Source organism: Gopherus evgoodei, chromosome 18 (genome assembly GCF_007399415.2).
Source record: "Gopherus evgoodei ecotype Sinaloan lineage chromosome 18, rGopEvg1_v1.p, whole genome shotgun sequence".
NCBI lineage: Eukaryota > Metazoa > Chordata > Testudines > Testudinidae > Gopherus > Gopherus evgoodei.
In genome coordinates this window covers 12,342,543-12,354,632 of record NC_044339.1, presented here as the reverse complement: position 1 = coordinate 12,354,632, position 12,090 = coordinate 12,342,543, and the positions used below count along the sequence as shown (strand labels likewise).

Sequence of the window (12,090 nt, the reverse complement as noted above, 5' to 3'; positions counted from 1 at the left end):
GGTTGGTGATCCACCTTACCACTGGCCCTCATGTCCGTCCCAGGACTCCAGTGCCCCTTTCTCTGGGTTGCTGCCCCTCTGGCAGTACCCCACCCAGGGAAACCCCCACCCACTAACCCCACCTTGCCTCAGTGTAAGGCTACTGCCAGTCCCCATCTAGCCACACTCCCTGGGGCAGACTGCAGTATACGCCACTCATCACAGGCAAGGCTGCGCTGGATCTGCGGCCTCAATAGCTGGGCTACCCCTCTGCAGCCCTGGTACTGGTCTTAAGCCTGCAGCCTGGGGGTTTTCCAGGCTGGAGCTCCCCAGCTCCTCTAGCCTTCCCCCCCAGCCCCGCTCCGCTCCGCTCCACTCCCAGTACCTTGCTCAGCTCCCTAGCAGGCAGGCCCTTCTCTCTCTACCAGCAGAGAGTGAGTCCTGAGCTTCTGGCTGCCCTGGCCTTATAAGGCCCAGATAGTCTGTTTGGAGTGTGGCCCCAGCTGCAGCCACTTCCCCCAATCAGCTAGGGCTTTGCTCCTTGCCCCAGCCCCAGCCCCAGCCCTCTCCTGGGCTGTTTCAAGCCCTGCAGGGCAGGAGTGGTAACCACCCTGCTACAGTGCTATAATCCTGTTTGAATGGCTATCAGCTGCTGAGCTGTGGAAGATAAGTGGCTCTGTCTGCACTTTCTTCATGTAGCGCCCCCTACATCCCTGCTTCACCTTTCTCATGCTGTTTTAGATCCCTGCAGTGGGACAAGTGCTGGCCTGGAAACAAGCACAGCTATTGCTGTGATGAAAGACCGTATAAAAACCTAGAGATACCTTTGCTCTGTGAATGCAGCAGCAAGGAGGCTAACTTCCCACTCTGCATCTATGGGACTCAAGAAAGCTCTGGAGAGCTGCTGCTGAGGGTTTCTTTCTGCTTGACAGAAATGACATGGAGGCTTGGGAATCTGCAAGGCTCAGGGATATAAATTCTGCAGGGCTTGTGACAATCTACGTTTTGCCACTAGAAGGTGCTGCATTGATTTGTTTATTTCAGGGTTTAGAGCAGCCTTGCAACCTGCTCATGAAAAACCTGTACTCAGCTGCAAAACTACACTCTGGAAGTGGGTTTTTTAGGTGTCTCCAACAGGGCATCAGACATCCCGCCATAATGTAGGAATCAGAATTGCCCTTCTGGAGTGAATTATTGGCCCATCTAGTTCGCTATCCTGCCTCTGGCAATGAGCTATTTCCTGAAGCTTTAGGAGGACACAAAAGTCCCCCATGTGTATCAAGTGCTGCAGGGGTACAAATCCTTCCTGACCCAGCCAGCACTTAACTTACTTATGCATGGATGCATGATTGGTAACACTTGTGTCCTATAAAGTAAGTACTTCCCCCCGTTATCCATGGACTGAGATGGGAAAGGTGGTCTAGTGTTTCCCATGAGACTGTGTCTGATCGCTTTAGAATAGAATCCAGAGTAGAGTACAGATGCCAAGCAGCCATAGGGGCTTTATCATTTTGAGTAGTTTTTTTAATTTCACTTGGAGATATAAAGCACGTTCTCACACTGAGAAGTGCAAGAGAGTTTAAGCAGACACATCCCACTAATAATTCTTTCTTCTTAATTCCAGCTGTTTCATATTGATTTTGGCCACTTCTTGGGGAACTTCAAAACCAAATTTGGTATTAACAGAGAACGGGTTCCTTTTATCTTAACCTATGACTTTGTGCATGTGATCCAGCAAGGGAAAACTACCAACAGTGAAAAGTTTGAAAGGTGAGAGCCACTGATCTTACTCGGGCTTTTGCAAAATGTTTTGGGGTGGATGTGTCAGTCTGTAGCAATCACTTCATCAAACAGTTGCCTGCAAATGCTCTGTATCCAAAACTGTTAGTGTGCAACAAGGTGGGTGAGGTAATTTGGTGAGAGAGACACGAGCTTTTGAACTTACACAGAGCTCTTCTTCAGGTCTGGAAAATGTGCTCAGTGTCACAGCTACATACAAAGCAGATCGGATTGTTTAGCATAACTAGTTAACAAGTTTCAAGGGACCATTCAGTGTGAAGTGGCCTGTTACCACTTCTACAGTCATGAGGGAGAAAGCGGCGACAGGTAGAAACTGGATTTGCAATTTATCTCTTTCGTCCATGATTTTTAGTTTCTAGCAAATTTAAGCTCCCAGTTCATCTTTTGAAGTGTTGGGCAGGTTTCCTTTGAGGATGAGGCCTGCTAGTGTTCACCCTTGGGTAACATAGTGTTTTTGTCTTTTATCATTATTCAGTGTGAGTTCGTTTCAGAGTGTAGTGATGGTCTGGTTTCACCCACATAAATTGTTGCTGGATCATTTAGTGCACTGGGTGACATACACCACATGTTGTGTGAGGTCCATGAAAGGTGAGGTGTGTGAGGTATTGATCATCCTAGCCGTGGCTGCAGGTTTTTGCATCTGTTCTGCTACAACACTTCCTCCTTCCAACCACACAAGCAGTTTAAATTTAGGGTGAGAGAAAGTACATGAGTTCAAAATGACCCAGGCTAACACTTCGCTCTTACTTGAACTGACAAACCCTTGGGGATTGTCCATTGGTATGAGTGGTTAGTTTTAAGCTAATGCATTTAGAAGATTAGGGCAAAGCAGAGAGCTGGCTTTCCTCTGCGGATGCTCTAGGATCAAGTGCTCATGTCATAAGAATTGGTCTCACTCTATGGGGGTATGGACAGAGACTAAACACAAACAGTTTGTATGTGAGACACACTCGGGTCTGGATTTGGGGCAGGGGCCAATGAGCCACTGCCCTTAGTCTTTTCCAGCTCTTGCTAAAGCATATTCTTTTAGTAACAATTGGTAGCATGGGCTAGTCATAAAACATTTGCCCAGCTGTTGGAACACCTTGTGTGTGTTCAACACAGAGGAGGTGAAGCTTTAACTGGGCTGTTTTCATGCTATTGTGACTGTAGTCTTGCTTTAGTTGGGCTGCTTGTCTCACTTCTGTTTTGCACCTTCTCTTCCTGCACAGATTCAGGGATTACTGTGAAAAAGCCTACATGATCCTGAGGTGCCATGGTCTTCTCTTCCTGCATTTGTTTGCACTGATGAAAGCTGCTGGCCTGCCAGAACTCAGCTGCTCTAAAGACATTCAGTATCTCAAGGTGAGGCAGGAGGTGGGAGAGGGTAGGACTAAAGGTAAGAGGTTAAGGAGGGGGAGTTGAAACTTGAAAGGAACATTCTCTGCTGCAGTTTAAAAGCAATGAGTAGATATTCCAGCATGCAGGAGCCAGCTGTCAAATGTCCACCTCCAGCTGCTAATTGAGAAATTCTAAATAGTATGAGGTGGAGAATCAAACAAATAATTCTAGGAGCTGGGACTATAAGGTTTTGTATTTTTTTTTAAATGAGATTCTCAAACTTAGTCATTTTGTTTCAATCAGTGGGAGGTGCTACACACTAATTTCTGCCTCTTTCCTTCAGGATTCTCTAGCTTTAGGAAAAACAGATGAGGAGGCATTGAAGCACTTCAGACTAAAATTTAATGAAGCCCTTCGAGAGAGCTGGAAAACCAAAGTGAACTGGTTGGCACACAATGTATCCAAAGATAACAGACAGTAATTAGAGCGCCTGGACCACGCACAGGCTAGGAGAATGTAATAGCAGTGGCCATGAGCCAGTTGTATAAAGACTATGGAACGTTGCCATGTTGAAGATCAAAAACCTGCACCTCAAGTTTTTGAGAAGAGTCTACATCATCCCATTCTAGATCTCTAGGGCAGAAGAGGGATGGCATGAGGCAATAAGATTAATGTATACACTGAAAGGTAGGTGTATGTGAAGCTTGCAACTGTAAGTTCTTAAGTATGCAGTCCATCATTTAAGGGTAGAGGTGAGGCAGTTGTGCTACTTAAGTACATTCCTCACCCACTGCGGAGCTGTGCTCAAAGGTGCTGTAATTTGGCCAGTAGCATATCAACTTTTTAAAGCTAGACTAGATTAGCACTAGCAGTGAACAAGGCAGAGAAAATAGTATGTTAGTGCATCTAATAACTTCAGTCCCTCTCCACCCAATCACAGTTAGAAAGTACTGCTGGGCAATACTTTTTCTAGTTGAGGATTTCACCAGCTTAATCCCTACCCCTTTCAGTGATGTATTTGAATAAAGCATCACAAGAAGGTATACCTGTTTTGAGACAGTCGGAAGATAATGCTACCAAGCTGTAATACATATAACTACAGGAACGTCTCATTTAATGGTGTAGTTGTGTTTCTGAAAAATGCAACTTTAAGCAAAATGATGTTAAGCAAATCCAATTTCACCATAAGAATTAATGTAAATGAGGGGGTTAAGTTCCAGAGGATTTTTTCCCCACCAATTTAATACTGGTACACAGTGGTGATGATTGTGAAGCTTGGTTGAGGTGGAGGAGTCAGAAGGTGGAATATGCCTTAGTGCGAAATGAACTAGCACTTGACTGAGCCCTCAAGGATTAACCCTCTACCTTCCCTCCTTTCCTGCTGCCTTGTAGACAGACACACATACCCTGTGGGTGAGAAAAAAATGTGCATTGCCCCTTGAAGTAGCTAACCTCAGGCTCAAGTACCCTGCCTTATTAATTACATCAGCTTGCTGAAACCTGAGATAACAGCTACTGCTTAGAAGCTCCTTCCCTCTGTTGTGTGTCCCCCCTTCTCTGTGGAAGATGGGGTGAGTAGGGAGGAGGGGAAAGTAGCACCCTGACATTAGCCCCCTTCCCCTGTCCAGCAAGCAGGATGCTCTGGGAGCACCACACTGATAGGGGGGCTGCTGCTCCACCCTCATTCCAACCACCCCCCAGCTAGCTGCACTTCCTGCAAGCAGTGGCCAAAATAGGCCACTGCCAAAGGACATTAGAAGGGAACGTGCTCACTTCAAGTTGTGAAATGCTCCCTTCTAACTGATCAGTGACTTTGTTTCAATGTTAACCAGGATGACTATGTTAAGTAAGTGAGGACTTCCTGTACTCAGTAGTTGGGAAGCATCACCATGGATCTACCTTTAACCCGTCGCTGTTAACTAGCCTGGCTTGCTGACAAAGGCGAGAAGTGTGGTGCCGCCAGATGCACTGTCAATATACAGGGTGATGGCAGTGGCGAGAGCCTGGAAAGTTGCACCTTCAGTTTATGCTATGATACAATATGTTGAAGCATTTTTGTTTACACTAGCTCAGACCCTGCTCTAGTTTTGGAAGGGTATGAAGCAGCACATGTTCATTGCATCTATTTTGTTTAAGAGTGCAATAGATAGCAGGTGTACACCACACCCAACAAGCAGGCAGTAATGTGCTGATTGCCTAACCTGTCTTCAGTGGGGTCATAGCAGTCTTGCAGAATTCTCCTTATCTAATCTAGAAAAATAAATTTAATCCCCCACTTAAGGTCAGTAGTGGAATAACTACAACATTGTTAACACCATCTTGTATAGCAAACATTGTCTCTAACATAATAAATAGTTTCAGCCTGTTTCAAATGAGTGAAAAATGAAGATTACCATTGTTTGTAAATAACTTATTCTTTTTAAGGTGATAAAATAACGTTTTACTTTATTTATTTATTTAGAGGTATTCATGATTTCTTATTGTGTATGTACCCGCTGAAAAAAATGAATTTATTTTTCTAAGCCATTTCAGGGTTCTGCAACAAAAAGAATGTTTACATAATGTTTGATTTTTTTCAGTTACTTTCAATCTGTGATTTTAGGAACATTTTTGGTAAGTTTAAAAATAAAATGTTTAAGTTGTACACTAGTCCTGGGAAAATTATTCCCTCACCTTAGGCATTAAAGTCAAACTGGGATAGCGTAGCCACTACAGGCAAACCATTTAAAACATGGATAGTCGGTTATCACTTGACTCAAACTTTGTACCATTCGGAAAGCAGATTTTAGAACCAGAAATTTATTGTAGCTTAGACTTTTCAAACAGACTTATTACCAATATACAGATCTGAAAAGTTACATCCACACTGGCTACAAACTGCATCAGAAAGTTTACAGCCTTTCAGCATTAGCATTCAATCATGATCAGTTTTAGTCTAAAATACAGCAGCTACAGTATATGGAAGAATAAGTCTTCTACACATTGACATTAACACAGGACAACTGTCAGACATAAGTCAAAAGTTCCCCAGTTTACTTAAAACTAGCAGTTATGTTACCACATAAAAGTAGTCAAACCCATATCCCCGTTTTAGAAATCTAAAATTTTACATTAAAAAACAGTAAGATTGCGTGGGTTCTCTCCCCTGCTTTCAGGTCCATTATTGTAAAAGGCACTCCAGAGTCAAGCTTTACCCCAGATAAACCCACACCTAGGTCCTGTTTCACACACTGGGAGGCAAGCTGTGTGGTAGGTAAGAATAGGTCTGCTCTGAAAACATATAGAAATAGCTGGGTCTATTTTTCCTTCAGCTGTTCACACCCTCTGCTATCTGCCTTTCTCCCCCCCACCTTTAACCTGCTCAAGGAACAACTATTCAACATTTCCCACTACTGGTATGGAAGTTGAGCCAACAGTAAACAGATTACATGCAATATCAAAATCTGGAACTCTGCTACCATAATGAGTGAATGGAGTTCTAATTTCACATTGCAAGCAAATCACGTTACCTTTTAACCCACCTCCAAAAGGTCAAATTGAATAAGCAGATCTGCATAAGACAAAGCTCTGAATAGGATCAAAAGCGTTAAACAGAGAACAAGACCTGCCTTACGAAAAATCTAGCACTCACCACCATGGGGTCATAACTTACTTTTCGTACCTTGAAGTAGTCCTTTGCACTTCCAAGTTAGAGGTCTTTGATCAGAAAATCAGCCTGCCACGTCTTGGAACAATAATCTTAACTCGATCGATTTACTCTGGTTGGATAATATATGCCATAATTTCATCAGCAGGAAAACAGATTTACTAAGTGTAAACAAAAGGTTTAAATACACCAACAGTCTAGATTACTATACGAGGAGCTACAGGGACTGTGTTGAATAGAAATGATGCCAACTATGCCCACCCATGTCCTAAATTAGAAAAGTTCACAATCCAAAAAATAAAATCTTTCTCTAGACTGATAGCCCAGGTCTCAGGCTTTTCAGCTTCAGTTACCATTATTACAGACAACTGAATAACCTGCCCTGCCAGCCATGTGACCAGCAAGCAGCCTTGGACTACAACCAGCCCCACTCTAATTAACAGAGGCTCTGGTGAGAACACTCAGAATATCAATAGCAAGCCTACTTGCTCTATATCCAGGCAGTGTTTCTCTCTCTCAAATTTAGTAATCCTGACACTGAAATAAGTGAAGGATCAAGACAAACTGTAGGAGGCAGTGCAGTTGAACCTCTGTAGAAATTCTGAAAAACCTTTACAGTTGCAAGCTTGTCTTTTCTCTCCATAAAAACAAAGTGAGGAGGAGAACAACAGCAGGGCTTGAGTGAACACAGCAGTTGTGGCCAATGACACTGCATTATTAGTACATCTACACTAGAGAACTGTGCCTGTGCTCCCACTGCAATAGTTATGCGACTTGTAGTATTTCATGCTTCATGATTTTTACCTTAGCGTGTTTTAAACCCCAGTCCCTGTTTTCACTACCACAAATGACATAATTCAATATATTTACAAAATAGTCAGAAAAAGTCAATCTTCTACATATTAACCTCATTCTGCCACTTTACACATGCACTAGTTTGGGGAAAAAAATTCACCAAGCCGAAATAAGCAACTTTACCCTTTGTCAACAAGTGACTTTTGCATCTTTCAGAAAGAATAAGATGAATCAAGCCAAAGTTGTTTCACCGGGGGGGGGGGGGGGGGGGAAGTGTCCAGAAACTCACGTGCAATGGTTACACATCTGCAGAGTCATTTACTTAGCTGAGATGACACGAAGAAAAAAAGTGCAAGGTGGTTCCTCACATAGTGTAAAAAATCCAGTCACTGAGGGATGGGTGAGGGAGGAGAGGTGCTAACTACAGTTCTAGAGACAGCATTAGGAACTAGCCAATGTAACACAAATATTGGGATGGGTGGTTGGCTGGCTCTATTGGCCAAAATAATTTTTTTACACCATGGATCCTTGGGAACAATGGAGAGGATTACAGTGAAGTCTTCTAGAGCAGAAACAAACACATAAAGGGAACAGCTGGAATCAATAGCTGAGTGTAGAGTCATCCCATTCCAGCTGTTGCTGTCTGTTAACATTCTGTTGGTCCTCTTCCTGCTCCCCTTCCTCTTCCTCACTGCTCTCAGACTCTGCACTAGTGATATCATCTTCTTCCTCTCCATCTTCGCTTTCTTCTTCCTCTTCCTCCTCCTCACTGCTGTGCTGGTCCTCATATGTCTGTCAGACACAAAATTAGCCGTTGATTTTTCTAGCTGCCTACATGCGCCCATCTCTTTATATGCTACATGCATTGGGAGTTGTGGATGCTCAACACTCAGCTGGCTATTAGCAAAAGTGGCTCTGAAGTAGTTCTGTGATTTCAGAAAGTTACCAGACAGTCTTGTCACTCTTTAGTATAAATACATTCCCAAAGGTCATCCAGCCTTTAAAGAGGGTACTATTGAAATAGAATCCTTTGGTGTGAACACAGTAGCAGCATTAGTGGTTTAAAGTGTCCCTGCTCCCCCACCCTCCCCTTTTTTTTTTTAAATATTAAAGTATCAGAAGTTAACTGAAGTAGAAATGATCCTGATCCGAAAACTAACTGCATCAAACCAGTTGGACAGCAAGAATAATTTAATGGAAAAAGCTGATGTGGTGGGGGTTTATTGTAAGGAATATACTGAAGGAGCCAGTGTTATACCTTTATTTACAGCCTGGCATAACACACAGGTACTTTTTGAGAAGTTTATAGCCATCAAGCCACATCCCAAAACAGATCACAAAAAACATGGCTGCTCCTCACACAATGTATAGTCAACCTGTGGAAACTCTTTGCCAGAGGATGGTATGAAGGCCAAGACTATATCTGGTTCTTTTTTGAACCCTGTTAAATTCATGGAGGATAGGGTCCATCAACGGCTGATGGCCATGGATGGTGTCCCTAGCCTCTGTCTGCCAGAAGCTGTTGGAGGTCAGGATACTGGGCTAGATGGACCTTTGGTCTGACCCAATATGGCCGTTTTTATGTTCTCTTTCTGAGAAATGGATTCAAATTTTCCTGGGGCATTCATTAAACTTCTTGTGCCAGTACCCATTTCCAGATCTATCCTGCTTTGACAGTCATGCATGTTGGACAGATTGAAAGCAGTATTTGTAGAAAAGGACTAAGGGGTTCTGTCTACACTGCAAGAGAAGGTGTGATCATCACTAGTGGGCACACCCAGGCTAGTTTTAATATAGCTAGCACAGGTAACAGTAGTAGTGTGGACGTGGTGGTACAGGCTTCAGCACACACTAGCAACAGAGTTACATACCAATATCTCCAGCAGGCTTTTTGTTCGGATTACTAGGCTGTGCTGAAGCCTGTGCGACCACATCTACGCTGCTACTGTTACATGTGCTTGCTAGCTTAAAGCTAGCCTGGATATGCCCACCAGTAATAAAATAACTCCTTCAATTGCAATGTAAACATGCTGTGGGACGCAAGCCTTACCTCCATAGGATTCACAGTAATGGTCAAGGCCGAGTCATCCCAATCCATCTCATTTTCCTTTCCAGTATCCTGGTCATGCATTGTTCTCTGATGCGCAGCTCGGATTCGGAACACACCCAGAATAATCATGAAAACCAGGAAACTGACACACACAACAATGACAATAGTAGCAGTACTTGGAACAACTGTGACAAGAAAAAGGGAGTTTAAGAATAATCATACTAATTCACAGTACTTACAGGTTTTTCCAAATATTAACCCCATTTTACAAATGAGTAAAACTGAAGAAAAAATTTATCCACAATCCCAGAATAAGCCAGTAGGAAAGCAAGGACCAAAAAAAAAAAACTTAGAAGTTCCTGGCTCTGTCCTCTGGTCAAACTGCTAAACTAGTATGTTTCTTTATTGGTGGCAGAGTCCAGTGGGCTGGATTCAAATCTTGCTCAGGTAGGAAGTGAGAAGAGTTTGGTGCTAGCAATCTAGTCTGATGAATGAATGTTCACAAAATAAATGCAGTTTCACTAGGGTTGGCAGCATCTGTTCAGGAGCCAGAGGCATACCAGTACTTACAGGGCTAGAACCAACCTGCATTGGCAGAACAGAATCAGGCTTATTATGCTCAACTGGTGCTTTTATAGAGATACTGAAATGAGTCAAACAAGGATTATGAGGACTTTGCATGAATCTGAAAGAAGATCACTTAAAAACTTACTATGAAGGCTCCTTCTTCAAACCTATTGCTTTCCTCCCACATGCACCACTGGAACAATTCATACCACATTAAAACAGTGGAGGAATAGCAGATTTCCTCAACAGAATAAAAGGTCACACCGTTCATGAGAAATCCACTCCCAGTTCCTCAGACCCCTTTAATTTAGGTCCTTATACAGCACCCACTGCAGTACTCTGTATCCCAAAATTACCAAGTCAGGAAGGGCTGGACTTTGTTTCTGTCATTAGACTGGCATTTTCTAGATCTCTAGCAGGCTGTCCCTCCCAAGTGGAGAACAGAATGGGACTTCGTATTTTAGACAGCATTAAAGTTAATAGCTGTGTACATTACTAGTTTAATTTGCTGGCTGTCTCTGGAAAGGCACCCCAAGAAACTCCAACCCTCTGCAACAAGAAGCCACCTAGTCCGGCCCCCAGTTAAAAAAAGAAAAAAAAAATCAACTGGAGTTAAGTGACTCAGAGTCCTTACCTGAAAAGGGGTGGGGATTAGCTAGGTTGTGACCAGAGAGGTCAACAAATGTATGATGCACTGGATGAACAAACTGTGGTTGCATAGCTATATGATTTGCATGTTCAACTGGGTTAGCTGTATGGATAACGTTCACCTGAAAACAAAAAAGGGAAAGATAATTCAGGGAAATAAAGCAGTTTGTTTAGGCACTTGGTTCAAGTAAATGGGATTCAGCTCGTGTGTGTCAGTATCTACCTCCCTCAAAACACAAAACCAGCCAGCACTGCTCTATCACAGGCCCAGTTTTATATCTCAGTACTCATCTCAAGCAGCAGTTCCTGATGTGTTAGGGCTGGTCTACACATATTTAGGTTTCCTGAATCTGATTTGTGATCGTGGTGTACGTCTGTGTGTGGACATCCTTATTTTAGGATAAAAAAGATGAAGTCAATTTGTTACCAACCTGCAGCTAAATTGATGTTCGCCACTTTCATTCTGAAATAAGTGACCACACAGACTTTTACTGAAATAAAACTAAGCTGTCTTTCCATCCACATCTTTTGTTATTTTGATGCTGCTGTGTAGGATCACCTTCAGTTAACAGCAATGGGTAAACAACAGGTCACAGACAAAACCGAGGCTCAGGTTCTTTGCAACTCCAGAGACCATTTTTTTTAAAGTTTAACAGAGGTTCTGATGAGCTGGTTCATTAAGTTAGGCTCAGCTACAATTTTAGCACATTTTAGGTTTCGGTGAGCTTCCCTTTCCTTTCCACCAAGGCACTGCTAAGTGTATCCTCCTCTGTAATGGGAGGTAGTGACTAGACAGACATGGTGCATGGCCAGCTGCACAATAGGAAGAGGGGAAATTTAGTGAACGACAAGGAAGCATTGCCAGTTTGCTAAATTGTAGAGATCCTGGATCAAAGTTGACAGTACTTCCTCAGGAAGCACAGCCATGTTAGCCACACATGCAATTTCTGTTCCTCCATGGGGAAAGGGAAGTGGGGGATGGTTATCAAATACTGGCAAGTCAGACTTAAAATTCATCATCCTCACATAAGCTGCCCTTTTAAAAATCAACCTATGAAATTCAAGTTTACAATGGAAAGATGTACAGATAGGCAACAATAACTTCATATTGCAGCAAATATCAAGATTCATCATCACTCAGAGGACCTACTGATGAATTTTGGTGTATATTTACAGGGAGGGTTAGTTAACCTTGATGTTCACATCAACAGCAGGACTCATTAATTCATATTCTTCTATAGATACTGTGTAGTTTTAGCTATATTATTCCCTTCCTTCTCAGTGT

At 42.9% G+C, this 12,090-nt stretch overlaps 2 protein-coding genes across 14 annotated transcripts in view; one reads left to right on the top strand and one right to left on the bottom strand.

Annotated features, from left to right (window-relative positions):
* Nucleotides 1-8,118, top strand: part of PIK3CD (phosphatidylinositol-4,5-bisphosphate 3-kinase catalytic subunit delta) — a 54,919-nt gene extending 46,801 nt beyond the window's left edge. For 8 of the 9 annotated variants that reach the window (XM_030537941.1, XM_030537942.1, XM_030537934.1 and 5 more), the window contains 3 exons: nucleotides 1,604-1,749; nucleotides 2,991-3,123; nucleotides 3,443-4,304. In XM_030537941.1, coding sequence (XP_030393801.1) covers nucleotides 1,604-1,749; nucleotides 2,991-3,123; nucleotides 3,443-3,580 — 417 coding nt within the window. In that variant the 3' untranslated portion in view covers nucleotides 3,581-4,304. Of the gene's footprint in view, nucleotides 1-1,603; nucleotides 1,750-2,990; nucleotides 3,124-3,442; nucleotides 4,305-5,678 lie in introns of those variants that run through there. The other variant, XR_003997145.1, reaches the window with a different exon arrangement.
* LOC115637086 (beta-catenin-interacting protein 1) overlaps nucleotides 5,879-12,090 on the bottom strand; it is a 126,936-nt gene continuing 120,724 nt past the window's right edge. For all 5 annotated transcript variants that reach the window (XM_030537943.1, XM_030537945.1, XM_030537944.1 and 2 more), the window contains 3 exons: nucleotides 10,792-10,927; nucleotides 9,591-9,775; nucleotides 5,879-8,332 (listed from right to left, as the gene is read on the bottom strand). In XM_030537943.1, coding sequence (XP_030393803.1) covers nucleotides 8,141-8,332; nucleotides 9,591-9,775; nucleotides 10,792-10,927 — 513 coding nt within the window. In that variant the 3' untranslated portion in view covers nucleotides 5,879-8,140. The remainder of the gene's footprint in view (nucleotides 8,333-9,590; nucleotides 9,776-10,791; nucleotides 10,928-12,090) is intronic.